Here is a 23,678-nt window from a genome sequence, read left to right as displayed (position 1 = left end):
TGATAATTTTATCTTTAATGATAGAGTCCACTAATTTACCAGGAACAGATGTCAAACTGACTGGCCTGTAATTTCCCAGGTCCCCCCTAGATCCTTTCTTAAAGATTGGTGTGATATTGGCCATCTTCCAGTCTTTAGGGATGGAGGCTGATTTCAGGGATAAGTTGCATTATCTTTGGTTAACACTACTGATTAAGGTGGGGAAACCAAAATATTCAAGTTTTCCCTGCAGTGTGTCCATGTGGATATGGCTGAAGGTTGCTAATATGAAAGCAGCAGACAGTCTTCTGCACTGTTAAATTTCTGTGTAATGCCAGTACAAATCCAACCTGTCCCTCAGCAAAACCAGTAGGATTCTTTTAGCATTCAAGTTTGGTAGATGCCGTGTTCAGCCACCCTATCTGATGAATTTATCTTATAATAATAGGATGCATACTCATTTTCCATTGAGCTGATTACAGAGCTTCCTAATAATGGGGTGGTTTTATTTTTGTGCAGAACAGAATCTGATACTCAGTTCACTTATTTTTCTTTCTCCTACGTTTAAAGAACTCTCAGTTTCCCATTCATCAAAGCGACATCAGTCCAAGCGTTCTTGGTACAGAATCCTGCTGAAGCTGCTGCTGTTCCTGCTGCTAAGTGCCCTCAGTACTTTGATCATCTGCAAGGTTACAGATCTGCAGCACAAGTCTGTGTGCATCAGCGTGAACAGGCTCTATGAAGACGCACTCACCATTTTGCAGAGCCATAGAATTATGCGGAACGTCCTGCAGCTAAACTCACAGCAGTAATGTTGGCTCAGCCCTGAAGGACTCTTCCAAACTCAGCATCTTGTCAACTGTTTCCATATTGGTACAGTCAGAATTCCTATGGAATTGTGCTCTGGTGAAAATTGCCTTTAGTCATTCAGCGTTGGCTTTGGTGGCCTCCCTCAAGTAGAACAGAATCACAAGCCAGATCCCCCTCCTCTGCCGCTGCTGCGGCTAATCAGAACTTAATGCCATTTCTTCTCCTCACAGAAGAGCCTTTTCTGGGCTGCAAAAAAAAAGAGGTTGCTTGCCTGCAAGGCTTAACATCTAACCTTGTTCTGAGGGGTGATCTATCTGTCATCTCTGAAGAAAATTTTGTATATGTATTCTTTAAATGTTGTGTTGCTGCAGGGAACAAACACTATGTGGGCTGGCTCAGTTCCTGTACAATAGAGTGTGGAACTGATGTGGTAAATGTTATCAATATATATATAGATTTACTCATAAACTTGGTGTGTGAATCATAGGTGGAAACTTGCTGTTTTTCCATGCCACAGCTTCTAATTTAAACCCCTTCTTGCTTAGCAGTTCATTCTGAAGCCTGATGCAGCTGGGGATGGTGCTGGTACAACAGTGCCGCCTCCAGAGAGCTTCCAAGCAGCACAGGGAGGCAGCTAAAAGAAAAACCCCAGTCACCTGGAAGCCTTCCATAAGGCTTGATGGAGTTACACCACCCAAGGTGGTGGTGGAAGTCCAAAACCTCAGCGTTCCCAACCTAAAGGCTGGGTGGAAGCTGACTAAAGTCTGTTCCACTTTTCTGCATCAAGTTAGACACCTCTGTTCCACTGTGACAACCCCAACTTACAAGGTTTGTTGTTATGGAGCTAAGAGGCACCTAGCCACTGGCATCTTTGCCCTGCCCATTAGAGGGGTGTCCTTACGCCAATGCAGCCTTGCACCACCTCGACTGGCCCACTCTGCCGCATAGGATAGGGCTGTAAGTTGCCTATCAGATTTGCCATAACCTTCCCTTCCCCAGTCTCTGATGTCTACCAAGAAAAGTGGCCAAATAAGCTCCATCTTTGCAAAAAGAAATCGTTTCACTGTTTTAAGACTTTGACTTGTATGAAGTCCTGTTTGCATACAGTTACTGAAAGCTAGTACTCAACAGATCCTTCTTATTAGTCTTAGAGCTTGAATTTGCATACACCTGGGAACATGATAAAATTAGTTATTCCTCCGTTTGGAATGTCTGGTAGAGATGCCTGCTCTGTGTTCCTATGCTTGCTTGACAGGGAAGAATAAGCAAATTCCCTAATAGGGGTCTATCTCTGTGATTAAGTATAAGAATAATATGCCCGGTTAGAATCTTCACACAAGGGCAGTGAGAACTTGCCTATTTTTCACATTTCCCCAAGTTTCAAACAAGCAAGCACATGAAAACAAAATTCTGCAGGCTGCATTCTCAACAAAACTGTCGAAGCACTTGGCAGCCTTAGCCACGTTTATAATCAACTAGGATGCAAGTCCCATTGATTTTAGTGAGACCTCAAGGTAAACAGATACAGGATTTGAACAAGGCAAGGCTTTAAAAGACAGCTCACAGGGAAGCAGCACAAGGGAAAGACCGTAGAATCAGTGATGTTTGTGTGATCAAATTAAGGGTAAAAATATCCTCAACGATTTAGTGTAATAAAATTACTGTACTGCTCTTAAGTCGCTGTTATCCAAATTCTGTAATCCATTGTGCCTTCAAATGTAATCCAATCTTTTGACCGATATGCACATACTATAGGTTGGGCTCTTGCAAACAAGTTTAAGGCCTTACATAACCTATGGAATTAAAGGAGACTATTCTTCCAGTTTGGCAGATAGGCTGCTGTAAGCTGAAACAGGAATATGTGAAGTCAAAATCATTCACAGACAGTTTTAACTTCCACTATTCTGCTTTGAGGTTAACACTGATAGGGTGTGATAACTATGTACTGCTTGTGGTTATATAGCAGTTTGTACTAATACATTTGGGGTGAGAGCTGCTTTTTAAAAAAAAAGTTTATTTGCAAGACTGCTAATGTATCTGATGAAAGCAAAAGTTTTAAATTAGTTGGAATGGATGACGATAGATTTGGGATTGCAGCTGAGAATACTTCTATATACACAGGAACAACAAAGTCACTTTTCTCCAGTCTCTGGGCAACTTTTATTTTTTGAAAGAAATGTTTAATGCTCCCCCCCCGCCCCCAATAATAAAATTAATAGTTTGTACAGAGTGTTTGCTTAAGTCTATGTTTTTGGCTCATCCAGAGATAAGTCAGGGTTGTGGGAAGTCATCTGTAAGTAAACCCGTTTGGAGAGCTCTGGACCAATCCGCCTTGTAGTAGCAGTCACACCATCACCACGACGTACAGGTATTTCTGCAAGAAGATTCTGTTGCTCTTGTTCAGAGGGGGTGGTCCTGTAGGCCTAGATGTTACACAGACCAAGAGTGGCTCACTGAAGGAGCAAACTTTTTATGTAGCAGTGGTCAGGTTGACTCTGAATTCTCACTTTCCCCCAAATTTGTAACCATAATGCAACAGTTACGATATAATGGGTTCTGTATCACAACGGTAAAAGTAACCTCATCCAGTCTACTTACCTACTCATAATCAAAGACTCGCCTTCCTACTTTCCACCCATGACAGCAATACATGGGAGCTGCGCAGGGAAGGGAGTAAGACAGCAGAAGGAAGTTTGATATTAGGAATGCATTCCTAACTATGATAGTGTTTGAGTAGTGGAATAAACTATGTAGCAATGTGGTAGAATTCCTTTTTTTTGAGTAAACATGCATAAAAAGTTGGAAAAACATTTCACAGGTTACTTTAGATACTAAATACTGTTTCAAGAATGCTAATTTTTGTAATGAGTTGGGTACCTGAAAATCATAAGATGCTGATGTGTCTTTAAAAACTTTATGTGATTTCAGATGGCATATCTATTTATACTATGACAAAATTAAAATATATTAGACATGCCATTTGGACAAATATAAACCTAGTTGGTGGTCATCATAAAAAGCCCTATACAGACAAGAAATGTTATTTGAAAATAGGTGATTAATATATTGTGATATACTAGATTTTTCTCAAGGGGAATGAAAAATGAAATCAACAGAAGGTTTACAGTACAATCCATGGGGGGCAGATTTATGGCAGTTGCGGCAGCACCTCTACAGTGCAACTGCACCACCCCCAAAGAGGTTTCAAGTGGCATTGGTAAGAAAGTACAGGGATATCTTGGGCCATCTGAAAAACCTCAATGGGCCACACTGCACTTTTTGGTGGTGCAAGTTGGTGGCCAGTGGAGGTGATGTTCCCTGGCTGAAAGCCCTCTGGAAGCTGACTAATTTCGGTTCCATCCCCAGCAACTGCCCCTGGCCCTCCCTCTGGCATATTTGCCCCTTACCTCTGCTTCCAGGAATCCATTTGCCTGCTTCCCCCCACCCCCAGGATTGCGCTGCTAATAGCTAAAGGACATATCTGTCATTGTTTTACACACAACTAGAAGATTCAACGCAGATAAAAGATTGGATGGTTTGACTACAGTAGAACTATCTATGAATAACAATCATATTATTGCCAAAATAAATAAGCTGTTGAAATTGAAAACAGAGGAAGAAAGACTGTATGATAAAATGGGCCAATAACTTGGGATATAGTACGCAAATGGATCAGTAGGAGAATATGTGTTTAAAGGGTCTTAAATTTACATTAAGTTCCAGTCTCAAAGAATGTCTGCAAAATGATATATAGTTAATATTTACTGGAGAAATTAGCAAAAATGTATAAAAATGTTCCAAATGTGTTGGAAATGTGAATATCATGAAGGGTAATTTTACCATTTATGGTGGACTTGTAATAAAGCTAAAATTTAACAATCTGGAAGATTTTAGAGAGCAATATAAAAATGAAACCAGAGGCTTTTCTTTTGGGTCTTATGGATAAACAGTTCGAAAAAAGAGATGGAATTTTGTTTTTATAGATGATATTGGCAGCGAGAATCTTATATGCTCAAAAAAAATAATAATACCCACAAAAGAAGAGTGGTTTGTGAAAATATCAGAATTGGCTGAGCTTACTTCATTAATCATCAGTTACCATCTACTGCCCATATCAGAGAAAGTCGAAGAGCCATTTTTTACTTATGGTTCCATATGTACCTAGCTGTACTCTTGAGAAAGTCATAATTACCATTTCATAATTGTTAAAGAGAATCTAACACATTTTTCCCAGGCTTTGTCACCAGCATTCTATGGAAGTGCAATTTATTAGCCAGAAACATGCTAGAGTAATGTATTGTTGAAGGCTTTCATGGCTGGACTCAACTGGTTGTTGTGGGCTTTCCAGGCTATGTGGCCATGGTCTGGTAGATCTTGTTCCTAATATTTCGCCTGCATCTGTGGCTGGCATCTTCAGAGGTATATCACAGTGAGAAGGGAATTCCCTTCTGTGTCTGGTGAGAATTTCCTTCTCACTAGACAGTGCGCAACACACTTCCCTCTGTGATACACCTCTGAAGATGCCACCTACAGATGCAGACGAAAAGTTAGGAACAAGATCTACCAAACCACCGCCACACAGCCCGGAAAGCCCACAATAACCACATGCTAGAGTAACATGGGACCAATAAACTGGGATAGTGTAAGTAACTCGCAACATTTCTATTGGTTCAGGACTATGATTGTTCCACACACCAAAAGCTATACAAGTCAAGACAAATATGCATTCATTTATTTTGTTTCCCAAAATTGGATTGTGGACTTCGTTGGATGTTTTAAAGCAGAATGAGAACTTCAACATGAAAAAGCTGGCATGAACATTCAGATTCCATATCTGCATAAGAAATACATGTAACTTTTCTTGTAGCTTACCTGCACAAGGAGCCGTGGGGAAGGGTATTTGGCCACAATGGCACTGGCCATCTCTAGACTGACTCTGTTAAATTGCTGAAGTTGTCTCTTCCAGACTTGTAGCAGCCCCTTTCCAGAGCGATCTACCTTCTTCCCTCCAATCCAGTCACCATCCAAGCAGAAGGAAAAGCTGCTTTTATCCCGTTCCCTTCTGCAAAAGATGCAAAGTAGAAATACTATCTAATAAGCAAGGTAAGGAGATTCCAATACAAACAAAGCATCTTGAACATGTGAAATTCAAACTGAATGCAATAACTCCGTTTAAGGAGTAGCACAGCAGGAGCAGCCCTTTGAGAAGCTACCAACAGTAAATGTCTTCCCGACAACATTTGTATGCCTGAAAGCAAGCAGGAATTGCATTCAAGGGCTCAACCAATTGCAACTCACAGGTGTATTTCAGACACACAAGTGCTTCTCAAGTATTATATAAAGAAGACACTGTCAACTTGCCCTGCAAACACAGGGAACTAACGTTTTCGTAATGTGAAGCAATCTAAAGCTTGTGCTGGTTCATGGATGAAAGAAATAGGAGGAGATCCTGATGCCTTCAGAAAAGCAAAGGCTCATCCCGCACATGCAGAATAATGCACTTTCAAACTGTTTTCAATGCTCTTTGAAGCTGTGCGGAATGGCAAAATCCACTTGCAAACAGTTGTGAAAGTGGTTTGAAAATGCATTATTTTGCATGTGCGGAAGGGGCCTAAGAGAGTGGAAGAGTTCCTGGCATGGGTCCGCATAAACTTCCTAAGTGATATCTGGGCCGAAGGTAGCAGCAGCAGTAATTTGAAGAAGGTGTCAATTGAGAACTGCTGCAGAGTGTTTTACCTCAGGATGTTCCTCCACTAAGGGTTCATTTCAAAAACCAGTATTTCTGGTTTCAGTGAAAGGCCTCACACTGCAGTCTGATGGCTGTGTGTCCAGCAGCATCCCCTTAAATTAAGGCTGTTGACCTATCTTCAGTAAGCACCCTGAGAAAAATGCATCTTTATTTTCTCACTCACTTGAATGGCGCTTCAGCTACAGCCTTGGTGAACATGCCAGCAAAATCGGCAAACTCCTTCCAGCTCTCGAGGACTCGAATCTGGACGCCTGTGTGAAGCTGTAGCCCTACTAAAGCCTGCAAATGCAACAACTAAATGGTGAGTTTACTTTTGGAATATGGGACAATCAACCCTTCAGTACAGCAGTCTTAACCAGGTCACAGTCTTTCCCTCGCCTTACAAAAAAACACTTCCTGTGGAAAAAGTGCAGTATCTATGATCAGGCAAACTGCTTTTCAAGGCTGGTTCTCCAGCCTTCAACAAAACTGCCAGCCAACCTGAATGACAATACTGACTTTCATTCATAATACCTCAGTGTTTGAAAGGCTGCCTTCTCTTCTGAAACCTTTGGAATGCCTTCTCCCTTGACACCTTCATCCTGCCATGTCGGGACCAGGCAGAATTCTCTCTACCCAGGCTTTTATTTTAACAGACAACCAGTTTGCGATACTAGTTGGAGTGGCGGAGAATCTGAGACACCCAGGTTTGAATCCCCACTGCCATGGACACTTGCCAGGTCACCCTGAGCTAGCAGCTCTTGCTAACCTATCTTACAGGGTTGCTATGAGGATTAAAGGCAGGAGGAAGGATCATGTTATAAGCCACTTTGGCTCCCTTTTGGGGCAAAGAAGAAGAGGAAGAGGAAGAGGAAGAAGAGTTTGGATTTATATCCCCCCTTTCTCTCCTGTAGGAGACTCAAAGGGGCTTACAAACTCCTTTCCCTTCCCCCCTCACAACAAACACCCTGTGAGGTAGGTGGGGCTGAGAGAGCTCCGAGAAGCTGTGACTAGCCCAAGGTCACCCAGCTGGCGTGTGTGGGAGTGTACAGGCTAATCTGAATTCCCCAGATAAGCCTCCACAGCTCAGGTGGCAGAGCGGAGAATCAAACCCGGTTCCTCCAGATTAGATACACGAGCTCTTAACCTCCTACGCCACTGTACTTTGTTAGCCATCTTGGCAGCCTATAAATCTCCTAAATAAGTAAATCAGCTGTGACCCACATTATGGTTGGTTTCTTCTGCCTCTATTCTGCCATGCTTTCCAGCCATGGCACAGCTCTATCTACCAACCCACACAAAGGGCTGAGGTCAAATGCCTGGCAGCTGAAGGGTATAATTCCCTGCCAAAGTTCTTTGCAGGAGGAAACGTAAGAACTTCAGAGATGTGCTGTAAAAAACACAGGTCTACGGCTCCAAACTCACTCACTTCTTCCACATCCACTCTAGATAACTTTGGGGTTGGAGTGGCCTTCCCTTTCCGATTCCTTTGTTTGCTCTGCTCTTGTGCATCACTGGTGTGAGGTATGGCTTGCGGCAGTCTTTTTTGCTTCTGCTTGTGGCAACTGAGAAGACAAAAACTTTAATTAATTGTTATGCCCCAAAAAGGGCAGAAGTGCAGCAAGTGGCAGAACTACAAAGAAGCTCTCTCTCAGACAAAGTCTAATCACCTCAGAAAGCACACATCCATAAGTTCTGAGTTATAGCATTGCCAATATTAGATTTCTCCCCAGGGAAATATGCTCTGGGTTTGTATAATATACCTCTTTATATGAAACAATCTGAAGGACTTATTTCATTTGGACTCACTTAAGCTAAAGATGTGAAATGTTTAAGAATTTTGAAGGGTGGGGATATGAAAATCAAATTTCTTGTACTGCTTTAAACATACAGCACATCATTTATAAATTAATTAGCATATAAAATTGTACTGTTTTGCATATTTAAAAGAATGCATGCCTCAGCATTCCGCAATAAAATATACAAATGTAGTCAATTTTAGACTTGTATCTTGGTTTTGGCTATCTGAGTGGCAAGAAAGAGAATAGAATTGGGAATAGTAAACACCGATTGTGTGGTTTTATCCATATTGTATTACTTAGGAGCAGCAGTGGATCAGGTGCACTCTAATCTGGAGGAACTGGGTTTGATTCCCTGCTCTGCCGCTTGAGCTGTGGAGGCTTATCTGGGGAATTCAGATTAGCCTGGGCACTCCCACACACACCAGCTGGGTTACCTTGGGCTAGTCACAGTTCTTTGAAGCTCTCTCAGTCCCACCTACTTCCCAGGGTGTTTGTTGTGAGGGGGGAAGGGAAAGGAGTTTGTAAGCCCCTTTGAGTCTCCTATAGGAGAGAAAGGGGAATATAAATCCAACTCTTCTTACATGCTGTCAGTCACCCTTAGCCTGGCTTGCTGGGAAAGGGAGTAGTACAAATGGAATAAAATAAATAAATACAATAGTTTAAAAAAGGAATTGCATAATGTGGACAGAAACAGTTTCACCTGGCCATAAATAAGAGTAGAGGCATATCTAGATATCATTAAATTTTATAAAATTGAATGCCCTGAACTATTTTTTACTTTTTAGCCCATCTTAGCCCTTTAGGCCTAGTGAATAATGCAAATACACAAAATAGATTTTTATTTGCTATCAAATCTTTGGCATACAAAAATATGAGCGACACAGAAGGATCTGCTAAAAATTCATGCCGATAAAGCCATTATTTCTAAAGAAAATATGCTAATAATACACTTTCTTTAAGATGGGTGAGCTCAAAATCAGGAAAGAACTATCCATCCCTACAAACACAGCATCAAGGTGCCAAATCAGTTCCGGGGGGGGGGGGGGGGAATCCATAATCTCTGCAACAAACAATTCTAACCTGAAGTATTTTTCTAGTTCAACTACAGCCAGAGCCAGAGTTTTCCCAGGGATTGTCTTCTTTACATTAGCCACAAAGCTCTGCAAAGTCACACCACATCCTTGCAGATTAACCTATTGAAGAAAGGACAAAGTATACTTTTCTGGGATTCCACAGCCTTCAGTGAGATCCATATGGTAATAAATCATCTCTGAAAGCAAAGCTGCAGCTAACATTCAAGATTTATGAACGAGTAAATATTTTGCAACTAAACAAGGAATTTACAATACGTGATACTTCTTCCAAGGCTGTCAGAATAGACCTTTGCAGTTTTTCGGTATGGGGGGTGGGGGTGAAGTGGGGGGTGTTTGCCAAAAGCCATCAAGAAACTTGACTCTAGTTAACTAGGCAGCGGCAAGAAGTGATCTAACCTGCTTATAGTTTTGGATCATGGAGACAAACTCTTCTAGGAGAATAAGAACAAGGATGTTGGGTTCTTCTATCCAGCTGTTTTCTTCAACCTTAAGATACAAATACCACAGACACAAGATCAGAGGAGAGTTGAACACAAAGAAAATACGAAGAATTCTGTTGTGTTGTTTCTGGTAGACTATATCTTACATCAGGTTTTGTGAGCATTGTTTTCTCATTCTGTAATTTTCATCCTATCACATTTTATTGGATGTCTGATGTAAATGCAACTAATCCTTTCAGGGTAAGAGACATGGACAGGGCATTTCTACAGGAAATAACACCTGGTGAAAACACTGAAATTGCACCCCCGCCCCCAACATCCCAGCTTTGCGAAGGAGGGGCAGCAGCAGGGTGCCTGTGAAGTTGGGAAGAGTTGGCACCTCTGTTTGCAAAGCTGGATCCTGGCTTTGCAAAGGCAGGGTGGATCTAGCAGGGTGATTTTAAAGATGAGGAGAGCCCATTTCCATAAGCACCTTCCCATTTGCAAAGTTGGATCTCAGCTTTGCAGATTTGGGGTGGGGGGAGCCAGGAGGGTGCCTGTGAAGATGGGGAGAGCTCTCGCCACCTCATAAACAGCCCCCCTCTTCGCAAAGGGGGAGAAGTAGGTACCAGTGAAGATGAGGACAGTTCTCCCCATCTCCATAGGCACTCCCACCCCACCTGCAAAGCTGGATCTCGGTTTCGCAAAGGAGTGGGGGAGCCAACAGTTTGCCTGTGGTGATGGGGAGCCCATTGTGTGAAAAAATGCAACAGGCTCTAGCAAGTGGAAACCCGCAATTGGGAAGGGAATTGAGAGGGTATTATTTCCCCTTTTTTCCTTTCATTCTCCCCCTTCTTGTTTGCCTCTCACTCTCCATCCTGCCATCCTTTTTCTTAATCTCCTCTATTTTTGCCCCACTGCCCCAACTCTTTTTCTAACCCCCCTACTCCAGCTCTCCCTTTCTCCCCCCTTTGCCCCAGTTCTGATTTTAACTTTCTGTCCTGCTATCTCAGCTCACTCTTTGTCTTTCTGCCGCACTACCCCAACTCTCTTTCTGCCTCCCTACTCCAGCTCTCTCTGTCTACCCACATATTCCAGCTCTTTCTTTCTACCCTCTCTTTTTTTCAATGTTTCTTCCATCCCCGCCCAAAGCTTTCGTTCTCTATTTCTGGCTATCTACCCTAGCTCTCTCTTTCTCTTTCTGCCTCTCCCCAGCTCCAACTCTCTCTTGAGTCCAATACCAATTCTTGGTAGCTTGCCTGGAGTGCTCTGGGTGGGTGTGGTGAGGCCTCTCCCCCCATAGCCCTGCTCTTACCACCTCAGTAGGAACCTCCAAATGTGGCAAGGCCCTCTCCCACAAACAGCTTGGGGCAGGGTGGCCTGTTCACTCCTAACCGCTGGTGCCAGGCTCACTGCTGACTTAGTCAAGAATTGGCTCAGGAAAGGAACAGGACAGTCCTGCAAGGACCCCAGAGCTTTAAGAAGTGTTACCGGCTGAGTGAGGAGGAGTCTGAGAGTTGTAGTCCCATTAGTCCCTCTGTACATGAGAAACGGTACCGTATGGACTACGTCTCTCCGAGTCCTTTGCTTTTTCTGGTTCATCGTCGAGAACTTGTTGCTCAGTTATACAGTAAGATGTGCATTTAGTGTGAGGAATACATAGTCCAGTAGGACCTTAGATACCTTCATCAGACACAAAAAGGAACGTGATAAAGCAAGCTTTGATACTTGAAAACTTGTATTCTGAAAAACTTGTTGGTTTTTAAGGATGTTATTGGACTCAAATTTAACTGTTCTACTGAATACTAGCAGGGTCCCCAGGGCTAGTCTAACAGAAAAAGCCAAATTATTTGTAGAATGCATCTACTACTATACAATATATCCATTAAACCTATGTGAGTGTAGCTACAGTTTAGTTCAGTTTATTAGTATTATATGCTGCTCTTCCCCTTGCGAGCTCAGGGTGGCTTCTAACAATTTAATAAATACAATTAAAACTTTTTTTTAAAAAAACAGATGGCGGTTAAACACACAATATAAACTAATATACAAAGGGAAGTAAAGATGGGTGGGAAAAGGGAGGCCAGATCATGTAAAACCATAGCCGTCTCAGCCATATGCCTGGTGAAACAGCTGTGTCTTACAGGCCCAGTAGAACGTCATCAAGTCCTGCAGGGCCTGGGTGTCACTAAACAGAGTGTTTCACCAGGTTGGGGTCGGGGCAGAAAATGTCCTGAGCCTGGTTCTTTTTGGCCAAGGATCACCAGTAGATTTTCATTTGCTGAATTCTGTGCTCGTCAGGGAACATATCGGCAGAGATGGTCTCTTAGGTAGGCGGGCCCCAGACCCTTCAGGGATTTGAAGGTTAATACCAGAACCTTGAACATGATCTAGTACTACACCTGAAGCCAATGCAGCTGATGGAGCTCATGTTGAATAGATGCCTCCCATGGGGACCCAGAAATAACCTGTCTTGTTGCATTCTGTAGGCCCAAGGGTAGCCCTGAATAGGGCAAGTATACAGAATAAAGTTGTTTGTCAACCTATGTGAAGCAAAGCTGGATTGCAAATAACATCCAACTGGATGACTGTGGAATCTGTTTTACTTTGGAATGAAATTCCGATGGTTTTCAAATGAGGGAGTAATCTGGTAAGAAGATGGGGAACCAAATAATAGGGATCCAGAGTACTATTATTATCTACTGAAACCTTGAGCGTCTGTATGGTATTCTGGAGAAATCCTCACAAAATTTACCACAAGCTGTATTACAGCACGCCTTTTATGTTGTTAGGTATAGAACAGGGGTAGGGAACCTGCGGCTCTCCAGATGTTCAGGAGCTACAATTCCCATCAGCCTCTGTCAGCATGGCCAATTGGCCATGCTGGTAGGGGCTGATGGGAATTGTAGTTCCTGAACATCTGGAGAGCCGCAGGTTCCCTACCCCTGGTATAGAACTACAACCTACAATAAGCCCTATTGATAACGGAGATAACTCTTTAAGCTATTTGCTTAGGTTACATAGAAGAGATGGGACAAGGATGAACAATTATGTGCATGTGTTGCCAGGATTAAAAGAAGAAAACCTGAAGTATATGCTTATTAATATTTGTTAGTGCATTGAAATCATCACAGGAATACCATCAACAGCCAACAGCCTGCCAACATAGCCTTTTTGCTAAAAATAGAAAGGAAGAGGGAAAGATCTGTGTTCCCTTACCTGAGCTGGTCCCGTTTTCCTTCTCCATGTAATACTGAAGGGTACAGCTTGATTCTCAATGACGTAGCTACAGTCCATAGACTGCAGAGTGGTAAGTACCTGTCCACCTCCCTCTACCTGTAAAAGACCTAAAGTGGGGATAGAGATCAGAGATCTGTAGGGATGATAAAAGGTTAACTCCTAACAGGGCTAGGAATGAAGGGGAAATACCTGGATCCAGCATTATCTGAATGTGTTTCAGACACTCTTCAGGTCTCTGAGCCTTCCACAGACTGGCAAGAGTCTTTTTGCTCTCTCTTTCCTGCTCCTGCAACCTCTTCTGACATTCTCGATCTTTTCTCTTCTGAACTTTGTCAAGCTGCTCCTGGCTACGGTTTTGTTTTGTTGGAAGAGGTAAGGACTTCAGGCTCATAGCCATGTGATGGCTTCCATTTTCTACTGAGCACTGAGAGAGACAAACTGAAAGCTGGTTTACTGATTGTTTCTCAGGAATTCTAGGTGCCAATTCCTGATCACTGTCTGACAACTCCCAAATATCGGGTGCAGCTCTTTTCTCAATGTCTGATGCTCCAGGTGGTGACTGCTGAGAATAAACCGTGGCTACTTGTTCACCATTTGAGTATAGCCTCTCACTGTCCACAAAATCTTGGCTTCTTGGTTCTAGGATTCTAGTAAATGAAGCTCCAGTTGTAGAAGTCTTGTGGCTCAAAAAGTTGCTCTTGAGCCTTTCAGCCAAGGGCAACAGGCCCTCATCCTCTTCACTCTCACTGCTGAGTTCTACCATTTTTTTCAGATTAGTAGCGCCGGCTGAACCTTGTGTGCTACGGGACTTTTTCCATGCAGGAGACTGTGTGGATGAATCCTCAGAATCCGAGCTGTTGAGCACAACTACTTCGTCTCTTAGAGGTGGCTGCTTCTTTAGAAAAGAAAAGGCAGGTAGTTCCTCATTCTCACTGTCACCCATCTTTGTGAACATTGTGTATACCCCCAGGCAATGAGCAGAGGGCAGCAAAACTGGGTAACATCTAAGGAAGGAAGGACAAACAGCAATTAAAGTCACTGACAGCTGCAAGATAATTTTAGATAGGACACTGCAATCTTGCCTTACCCACAGGAAAAGAATCTCAGGTCAACATTTCTTTAATCAATATCACATTAATCAATGCATCTTCTAGAAAGATGCTGCTGTTATGGAAAGTTACTACAGAGCAATCATTTGCACAGTTTTGATCTTTGTGCAGGGCAGTAGGTGGAGGAAAATCCACACAATTATGTACTACATCCTCCAGAATGAGGATGACCCAAAATAAAGAACGAGAAAAATCATGCAGTTGTGTTTCAAATGTTTCCAAGCCCAGCAAAGCATCTTAAGAAGCTTGAACATGTGATGCTATGAAAGCCCTATTGAGGGTGGGGGAGTTTCCTTCTTCGGAGGTTTTTCAAACAGACATTGGGTGGCCATCTGTCAAGGGTGCTTTGATTGTGTATTCCTGCATGGCAGCACGTTGGCCTCAATGGCCGTTGAGGTCTCTTCCAACTCTATGGCCCCTTCCGCACACGCAAAATAATGCATTTTCAAACCACTTTCACAACTGTTTGCAAGTGGATTTTGCCATTCCGCACAGCTTAAAAGAGCACTGAAAGCAGTTTGAAAGTGCATTATTCTGCATGTGCGGAATGAGCCTATGATTCCTGCATTTCAATCTCACAATTCATAGCACTCAGATCAACCCGATCTTTAGTTTAGGGCAGAGGTTCTGAAACACTTTAAATCAGGACAGTATTTCTTAACTTGCTCTATTTTCTCAGACCCCTTGCAAAGCAACTCCTTGCTACTTTCCCTTCCCCTCCACAGAAGGCAGCAACCTCACATCAGGTCAGTAAGATTCCCCATGGTTAGTATTTACAGATCTACGACACTGAACAACAGGCTGGATTTCAATTTGCACCCGGCACTCACCAAGTCTCAGGCTTGCAACTTGATTTGAATGCGAAAACCAGGGCTCAGAATATGGCCAGAAAAAGCTACCTCTGAGCGCGTACGAAGCTCTAATTCACAGCCAGTCCCCGTCTGACTTCTTGGGAGTCACAGGTGATGCTCCCAGGACAGCGAATGCGGATCGCTGTCAGATAAGCTGAAGCTCCCCGTTTGCAGACAGCCGTGAACCGCAAGAGGAAGGGAGAAAAGAAACATGGGCTGCACCCATTCAAACGTTTCCTTTGGCGCTCTTGCCACCGGATCCGGAAGCAGAGGGGCTGCCTTGGAAAGCCACAAGGGGAGGCTTCATGGCGGCGCTCTTCAGGCTGGGCTTGCTTATGGGCAGGGCAGTGAGCAGCCAACGTGAGTTGGAGTGGCCGGGATGGGAGTGATCAGGAAAGAGATCCAGGGAAGCCGGGGGACCGCATGGGGAAGCGAGGGGGTTTGCCGGTGTGGGGGGGGGGGGGGGGTCCTTGCGACACCTAGCTCACATTTTTGCTAACCTTGCACGTCTGCATCCCCTTTTACGCCCTAAAGCTGCTCAAGAGCCTGATCCTACGATTGCTCAAAAGTAAACCACCAACTGAGCTATTTCAGTGGTGCCAGCTCCCAAGCGAGGATGCACGGGGATGGTAGTCTAAGAGGCTGATCTAGAAGTGAGTGTCCCTTTAGTTAGGAGCTGCTAATTCTGCCCTCGAAAGGACTGTTAAGAACTCTCCCCCTTTCACTATAACATTTGTGATTACGGAATTGTTGTTAAAAGAGGTTGGAATCGCTACGTTACCCAGCATCAAAAGGATGGAATAATCTGCCCTTCAGTAACTTTTAACTGTTCATACTGCAAATACCCTCGGTTTTTAAAGCATAAATTATTGATGTTTCCGACCTTTAATTCCAGAAGGAACTTTAATCTCACCTTGCTGTCTGTGGTGTAGTGGTTAAGAGCAGGTAGATTCTAATCTGGAGAACCGAGTTTAATTCCCTGCTCCTCCACCTGAGTGGCAGAGGCTTATCTGGTGAACCAGATGTGTTTCCGCACTCCTACATTCCTGCTGGGTGACCTTGGCCTAGCCCCGGTTCTTCGGAACTCTCTCAACCCCACCTACCTCACAAGATGTCAGTTGTGGGGAGAGGAAGGGAAAGGATCTTGTAAGCCACCTTGAGTCTCCTTACAGGAGAGAAAGGTGGGGTATAAATCCAAACTCTTCTTCTACTTATTATTATCCTGAATAAGACAAAACAAAATAGCGATTGTGGGTTAGAAGGAAAATTAGTGGCTGTCTTATGTTTGTTTTGAATTGCCTTGATGTTCGGCTTTTTTGGTAGTCAAAGATGCATTCATAAAGTTATTTAACACTTTCCTACACAGGCATTGACTGGAACCAGACTTGCTTAGCTTCAGCATTATTGCTTGGTTGTGAGTTGTGCAACCGACTCTCTTTTTTAAAAAGAAAATTTGGAGTTTCATAGTGATATGAGGTTGTAATTTGCAAGCACAGTACATGCTCTTACAACACACCTATGTATTTTCTTTGTGTATGTGCACATTCTTTTTTACTCTGACTCATACTGAATGATATTGAGAAGCCTTCATCTGGTTAAATTTGGTGGAATCTTTAAATAAGTTCAAGAAGGATTTCTTTCCCATTGGGGACCTGATTGGATACTGTTCTGTGTAGTTGCATGTGGCTTTTCTGGCAATAAGATCCCATATTAAGAATAATACATTGGATATTTTCTGGCATCCCTGTTGTGACTATTTCACCTGCCTGGCCAGAAAAGGGTCTCTAGGTTCTAGAATTATTATTTTTTCCAATATTTGAAACACTTGGGAGAATAGCAATGAATTCTACAGCATGTATCTTTGGTGGGGGGAATAAGTTTTTGGGGTCCTAGAGAAGTCTGCACTACCCGCATTGTTATGACTTGAATTCTTCAGCTGTATTAGTTTTGCTAGGGAACTGCATATTTCTCTTCCCCTCCCCCTTTTGAAATTGTGTCTGCACTGTTTAAAAAGCTCTGCTTCCAGCCAGTCCCTGGACTTATGGAATACATTTGGAATGTGGATGGCTGAATATTAACACTTGCCACCCTTATATTCTGCCATCAAGAGAGTGGTAGGTGCTTCCCAATATCTGGTGGAGAGAAAATAACTGTCAAAACACCCCAAAACTTAACACCATCACTACAAATCACTGGATCTGTATAGAGTGGGCCTAGTTTTATTAGAGGCAGTGACTGAGTCCTGGGAGGACAGATTTCAGTTGGCCGACAGGAGATTCTTCCAGTGGTAACAGCGTTTTGCCAATGGGGGCTGTACTTCACTTGAGATCTTCAAGCAGAGATTGAACACCCATTTAACAAGACAGTTATAGCTCTTTGAATTTCCTGGACTGGGTAGCAGTTCAGTTCAGTAACCTTTATTTGGCATTTGCAGAAAAAAAAAGGGGGGGGGGAGGAACCAAGATATAATACAAGGTTAAACTTGGCAAAAACATTAAAAGTTATTTCTGGACACATAAAACTTTCAAAAAGAAATGTAGCTACAACTTCCGATATCTCAACTTCTGACCTGTTAATCATTTTTTACATTGTCAGAAAAGGTCTCAAACCCAACTGGAAACAGTGCAGCAAAATCAGGTCTAATATTATTGTATCTGGGACAGAAAACCTAGATGTGATCAAGGGAGTCGACTACTGGTGGGCAGAATGAGGAAAGCCATTCATGTTGCGAGATTTTAAGAAAACGACCTTGAAGCAATGGAGCAGGAAAGGCGTTGCATCTTGCACGTGTCAGAATCAGTCTTTGGTTATGAATAAGTAGTGGATCCAGATCAATAGCAGAACAAAATTTGGGGGGAATAATACCAAAATGTAAGGGGGAGCAGGGTTAGCTGTTGGACTAGATGGCCTTTATATGGAACGTTCCAACTTTAGGCTTCTACGAGAGGTTGATGGCATTGATGCAGAAAATTGTTCGGTACATCAAATGAATGGCAGAGGTTTTAAGTTCACTGGACTGGAGCGGAAGGATCATGCTTGTCATGGCTGTATCTGCAGGGAGAAAGAGCATGCCCAGAAATGGCCAGATAAGCATGATTCTGCTACTCCACTGTAGAGGATATGATAACTGTGCACTTTCCCCACCACCTATACATTAAAAATTTTTTACCTCTCCAGTGCGTGTTACTTATTTGCTAATGGAATGCTGGAGTGATTGCATATACCTTGCTTTAAACTCTGACTCAGTACATGGAGACAAGAACTTGGATCCAAGGGAGCATTTTGGCAGGTGGAAGGACTTAAGGTGGAATTTTGAACTGGGGGTGAGGAAGCCATGCTCTCCGGGCAGAAAGCCTTCCATCTGCGGAAACGCTCTGTTGGATCCACAGCAGCGTGCGTAAGGACTTGAGGTGGACATTCAAAACACCTACAGTGTGTGAATAGACTTTTAAGATATTGTTGGGCAGGAACCTTATGTCCTCTGCCATGCTGTTTCTTTAGGGTATTGTCCTTTTCTTGTTCGCATTTCAAATGTATGTTTCCTTGTTAATTATCACCCTCCCCTCTAATCCTTTAATATCACTCCCTGTGCGTGTGTGGAAAATTAAGATCAAATTAATCCTGTGTTCAATTTGCTTGAGGAAATTAGTTGAACTGTAATGTTCTTTTATCAACATGCTAGTTAAAAGGGCTAAGCAGAAAGGTTTCGAGGTGAAACAGACCTGGCTTCTAATTGTACGCAAAAGAATTAACTGAAGTCCCATAAAGAAAAGGTCAGAGGCACCTTGGTGTTTTTGATTGGAAATAACCTGTGCATTTGAGAAGAGTGTGTATTTATATAAGAAACATTTTATGAAATAGCCAATATTTAATCCAAAAATTAATAAAAATTAATAAAAAATAACTATTTAAACAAGAAAGAAGCTGTATAAGTCCATTAGGAAAATATCCAAACACCTGCAGTAGCACGATACTTTTATTAAAATCAACTAAAAGGCTTGTGAGCGCATGAGTTCTAGAGAACTTTTCCCTGTATCAGATGCTCACAAAACAGTGTCTGGGTGGGCAGGGGAATGTCACTCTTTGGGAGCTTGTGGGAAGCCATGTCTTCAATATATGTGACCATCTTAAGATGAAAATGGGGGGAGAGTGGCACAAATTTTGACCCATGGGAAAATTTCATGAAGAACACTATAGTAATTCCTTTTTATTAGGACAAATCTAAATTATATTATAATATAAACTATTATAGTAGGAACCCAATGCAGTCCAAGCTCTGTTTACCTGAGTTCGATCCCAATGAAAGTCGATTTCAGGTAGCTGCCTCATAATTGACTCAGCCTTCCATCCTTCTGAGGCTGGTAAAATGAGTACCCAGCTTGCTGGGGTAAAGTGTAGATGACTGGGGAAGTAGCAAACTACCCCATAAACAAAGTCTGCTCAGAAAACATCATGATGTGACGGCATCCCATTTGTCAATAATGACCCGGTGCTTGCACTTGCAAATGACCCAGTGTTTGCAGTGCTAAATATTATAATATAGCGAGTACAAAGTTTTGAGTTCTTCAGGCTGGCTGCTAAGTAGAAAAGGGGAACATGGATAGAAATGAAATACTTTTGGAAATTTTGATGCTGAATCCCCTTTTCAGAAACCCACTTTTTGTGTGTGTGTGGGAAATCAAATATATGCAATTCTTACTTTTTATCAAGCCTAAACTTAGGTTACTGGTTTAAAAATTAAAAAATGTGTTATTTATAATTTAATTAGCATGTGTAACTGTCCTGTTTGGCATGTAGGCCTATATATTGCAGATTTTCTTGGAAATAAACCCTGTATTATGCAGTGGGATATAATTATGCAGTGGGACATACTTCCAGGGAGTATCTTCTGGACTGTAGCCATTATTATCTGAAAGCAAAATTGTGACTTGAGCTACAAAATTGTGACGAGCTATGATACCTTTAGTGCACGTTAGTTTTTGCTTTTTTTAGAGTTAGGGAAAAAGTAATCGTTTAAATTTGCACATCAAGTTAAACTTTATAACATTGAATTCTTCAATAGCGTTTTCCAATCGTAAACCCTACAGTAAACTGGACCAAATTGTTCATATTTAAGCAGTAAGCACACTCAGTAATCAGTGTGCCTAAATGCTCATTTGTAAGCTCATTTTGCACGGGAACATATTCTTGAAAGTTTGCTGGTTGTCTGCGGATTATGCAGGAGTTGCCATTCTGTTGATTATCTTATACAAAAACTTTCATACTGCACATCTTGAATGAATAAAACCTTGTTGTACAGCTGCTTTGATTCCCAACTTAGGAGAAAAGAAATAAATTGGGCAGAGATATCAAACAGGGACTGCTTCCCTCCCCCTTGCACTGACTTATTTATATAATTTCGCTATATTTTGCAGGACATGGTAAACTTTCGTGTTAAGAGTTTGGCACGAGGGAGCTTTTTCTTGGTCCAAATAATGCTGCTGCTGTTTTTTAAATTCCTTTTGTTCTCCTTCTCTTCCCCTTGGTCACAGTTCTACCGGTTCCTCCTACTAGTGCAGTTGCAGTGAGGTTTGCATCAAAGAAGAGTGGAGGCAGCTCAAAAAATCTTGGGGGAAAAAGTCCTGGGAAACGTTATGGCTTTAAAAAAACAGAAGGTAAAATCACTTGCCTTTTTTCGCAGCTGCTTAAGCTCTTGCTTTTAGCTAACTTTTACAGCACAGTCCTAAGGAAATTACTCCAGTTTAAGCCCATTCATTTTAATAGGCTTAAACTGGAGTAACTCTGTACAGTTAAAGAGTTTATGGGAGTACAAGGATTTTTTAAATTGATTCATAGCAGTGGCTGTTATGACACTAGCCAGCAGGTGGCAGCATAATTCAAGCCAACATGGAGATACTCCCACCTGCAAAGTACAGCTGATTAAAATATGTGCCCCTCAATTTCATCTTTTATGATGTGTCGTTTGCAGCAAGAAGCACCTTGAAAGACCGGGTGGCATTTGCTGTGCTATTCACCATGTTTGCATGATTTTACAGGACGTAACATACACCAGTAGTGTTATGAAAATGGAAAGGTGGAGGTTGGAGCCAATATGCTGAATTACTCTGGATTCCGGCTAACCTAATCTGAGCATCTTCTCTTTTTCCTGTGAGAAACATGATATGCCCCATCCTGAACCAGATTATATAATAGGGATGGTTGCAGAGAACGTGCAAAGAATTAAACTACACTTTAGTAAAACTAGAATTTCAGCAAGATGTGGAATTGGCAAAGAAAGTACTTAAGAACGTGTGCAAAGTGCCTTTTCCTTCTTATTGTCTAACCATATCCAATTCAGCCTACACATCTGAGGCCAGGAATAAGGATTTTCAAAGCTCCAGCCCCAGCTTTTTCTCTGTAGAAATTAGGGAAAGAAATTGTTTCTTAATTCAGATCATCTTAAATCATCCATAGAGTGTCGCTTCCTAAAGAAGAAGGCTTTAGAAGATTAATTTTTTGTTGCTTTAGGAAACAATCCTTATTCAGCTGGCATGCACAGATGGAAGAAGATTCGTTCTTGTTTCTAATTATAACTTTGTCCGACTCATTTGCAGGCACATTTGTTCACGCAGGCAACATATTGGCGACCCAACGAGTGATGCGTTGGCACCCAGGAGCTCATGTAAGCATTTCCCATGAGTATTTTGCTTGCTCCATCTTTAGCAAAGTTTTAGCTTCATGAATATCATTGTGCTTTACCCTAAAAATATTGCCATGGCTTTTCCAAATGTCCTTGGAGTGCAGAATTCATCTAAATTCTTCTTGCTATCACAATGCCTGAAACTTTTTTCCAGTCCAAGATCCTTTCTCTCAGCCAACAGCTAACCTCATGTGTCCTCCGTTTTCTGGTTCTGAATCCTGCTTGCTTTGCCTTAACAATAAGGAATTTGAGCCTTCTGTTGTAGTTTCAAGTTTGTGAGCAGCCAATGCCTCTGAAAAGAGTTCTTTGTAACCATGGCTTGGATCTCAGCAAAAGTGTCTGGGTTTCGGAGATTTCCCCTTGTAGAATACACATTTCTCACCTCCCTCCTCCACCTGTGACCCACACTGCCCTCCCAGTTGCTGCTCATGAGGGACAGCTGAATCCCCGGAACCGCATGAAGGGAACATTGGAGGTTTGTGACAGGAGGGGAAAATCATCAGAAATCACCTGCTTATTAAATTTGATTGACAGGATCCAACCCCATGTATTTGGATCTGGGCACAGTTCATGTATCTGAGCGAGGTTTTATATGTTGGAAATATTGCATAATCACAAATCCAGAATGGGTTGTTGTGTTGTATGATGTGAGGCAACAAAAATATGATCTTCACAATGTACTAGATTGATTTTGATTAGGGAGCCAAAGTGTGCTTAAAGGGAGTTCTGCTTTATGTTGTTCCATAATGTAAATTTCACTATTTTTATTAATGTTATTTCTTACTAAATTGAAATGATTGCTTACACAGAGCATCTGAACCATGCCAAGAAGTATCACAGCAAAATCGTGTAACACGTAAATCAAGCCTGATGAAGCCAAACCCAGATTCCCTCTTAGCAAAACTCCATTGATGCTGCAATTCTAGCCCAGTTAGTCTGTTGCAACTAAACCGAACAAGGAGTCTTATGGCGCCTTGAAGACTAACTGGTTGTTATTTCTGGTATGAACTAGATCTCTAGAGCCTCCTCCATCAGATGTCCAGTACACACAGTGCTCTGCAGTCCATGAAAACTTGGGTGCTGTGAGACATTTTGTTTATTCTTTTAGTCTTCTTGACATAACCCAAGGAGGTCAGATGTTGATGATTGACTAAAACTGAACTAGCTACATATTGAGTGGGTTAGTGTATAAAATCTGATGGATTTGTAATGTTATTTATCCAAAGGCTGGGAGATGTTTGTCAAGAAAGGTGAACGAGAGGGCAGGTGCCAGTGTAAAAATAGTCTCGTGTTAGTGTGAGCTTATCTGACAGTTAAGGACTTTGATCATATGCTATCACTTCTTACCAGAGGGTGCCCGTGCAAGGAGACATCCCATGATTATGAAAACTTCCTTTCTCAAGGGAACATAGCCAGGACTTTGGTGAAGTCTGCTGCTTCCTGTGTGCCTGATAACCTGTGAACCTGACATACGCTGTCAAATGCTCTGGTCCAGAAGCCACCCTTTCCCCTTTCTGATTCTCATCTTGTTCACTTGTACCAGGTGGGGATAGGCCGTAACAAGTGGCTGTATGCACTAGAAGATGGGATTGTGCGCTACACCAAGGAAGTCTATGTGCCACTTCCCCGAAAACCAGAGAGCCGGGAGATGATCCCTCTGTTACCCAGAGGAGCAGTGCTGTACAAAACTTTTATTAACGTGGTCCCTACTGTTGAGGTGGGGAGCTTCAAGTTGGTCAACATGCTTTGAAGCTCACAGCACAGGACTGCTCGTCGAGCCCTGATGGTTCTACAAGGCCTGATTCACGCTGAGTGATTCTCGTTCGGCTCCTGTGACTGCTGGTTGGTTAAAGCTGGAGAACAAGGCAACATGTCAGCACCTGTAGTAATACATTAACATGCGGTCTGGAGGTCACTATTGTGCTGTCAGTGAAATAAATTGTCGAGGCTGGTTTTCAAAACTACAA

General features: G+C 42.4%; 3 protein-coding genes across 6 annotated transcripts in view; 2 read left to right on the top strand and 1 right to left on the bottom strand.

Moving 5' to 3' along the window:
• Positions 1 to 3,018, top strand: part of LRRC59 (leucine rich repeat containing 59) — a 13,971-nt gene extending 10,953 nt beyond the window's left edge. For all 3 annotated transcript variants that reach the window (XM_048488444.1, XM_048488446.1, XM_048488445.1), the window contains exon 8: positions 550 to 3,018. In XM_048488444.1, the coding sequence (XP_048344401.1) occupies positions 550 to 791 (242 nt within the window). In that variant the 3' untranslated portion in view covers positions 792 to 3,018. The remainder of the gene's footprint in view (positions 1 to 549) is intronic.
• EME1 (essential meiotic structure-specific endonuclease 1) lies at positions 2,922 to 15,277 on the bottom strand. Of its 2 annotated transcripts, none has more exons than XM_048488442.1 (9): positions 15,012 to 15,277; positions 13,262 to 14,076; positions 13,052 to 13,179; positions 9,810 to 9,899; positions 9,400 to 9,512; positions 7,947 to 8,082; positions 6,702 to 6,817; positions 5,662 to 5,851; positions 2,922 to 3,212 (listed from the first exon to the last, which is right to left on the bottom strand). In XM_048488442.1, the coding sequence occupies exons 2-9, from the start codon at positions 14,025 to 14,027 to the stop codon at positions 3,033 to 3,035; spliced, it is 1,719 nt and encodes a 572-aa protein (XP_048344399.1). In that variant the 5' UTR covers positions 14,028 to 14,076; positions 15,012 to 15,277; the 3' UTR covers positions 2,922 to 3,032. The 2 variants fall into 2 exon arrangements, with proteins under 2 accessions (XP_048344399.1, XP_048344400.1); XM_048488443.1 differs by having other exon boundaries at positions 15,081 to 15,277.
• On the top strand, positions 15,264 to 23,678 carry MRPL27 (mitochondrial ribosomal protein L27). The gene is made up of 4 exons (XM_048488447.1): positions 15,264 to 15,392; positions 20,564 to 20,686; positions 21,626 to 21,693; positions 23,255 to 23,678. Exons 1-4 carry the CDS (start codon positions 15,338 to 15,340, stop codon positions 23,459 to 23,461), a joined length of 453 nt encoding a protein of 150 aa, XP_048344404.1. The 5' UTR covers positions 15,264 to 15,337; the 3' UTR covers positions 23,462 to 23,678.

The sequence above is a fragment of the Sphaerodactylus townsendi genome, linkage group LG03, assembly GCF_021028975.2.
Source record: "Sphaerodactylus townsendi isolate TG3544 linkage group LG03, MPM_Stown_v2.3, whole genome shotgun sequence".
Taxonomy (NCBI): domain Eukaryota; kingdom Metazoa; phylum Chordata; class Lepidosauria; order Squamata; family Sphaerodactylidae; genus Sphaerodactylus; species Sphaerodactylus townsendi.
Note: the sequence above shows the minus strand (reverse complement) of the source record. Positions and strands in the feature narration are given on the sequence as shown.

Coding starts and splice junctions, on each gene's coding strand:
- EME1 (XM_048488442.1), bottom strand. CDS start 14,027: ATGTTCACAAAGATGGGTGACAGTGAGAATGAGGAACTACCTGCCTTT. Junction 6,818..7,946: donor CTAGAGTGGATGTGGAAGAA/GTGAGTGAGTTT, acceptor TTGCATTTGCAG/GCTTTAGTAGGGCTACAGCT. Junction 5,852..6,701: donor GTAGCTGAAGCGCCATTCAA/GTGAGTGAGAAA, acceptor CATCTTTTGCAG/AAGGGAACGGGATAAAAGCA.
- MRPL27 (XM_048488447.1), top strand. CDS start 15,338: ATGGCGGCGCTCTTCAGGCTGGGCTTGCTTATGGGCAGGGCAGTGAGC. Junction 15,393..20,563: donor CAGGGCAGTGAGCAGCCAAC/GTGAGTTGGAGT, acceptor CCTTGGTCACAG/TTCTACCGGTTCCTCCTACT. Junction 21,694..23,254: donor GTTGGCACCCAGGAGCTCAT/GTAAGCATTTCC, acceptor CACTTGTACCAG/GTGGGGATAGGCCGTAACAA.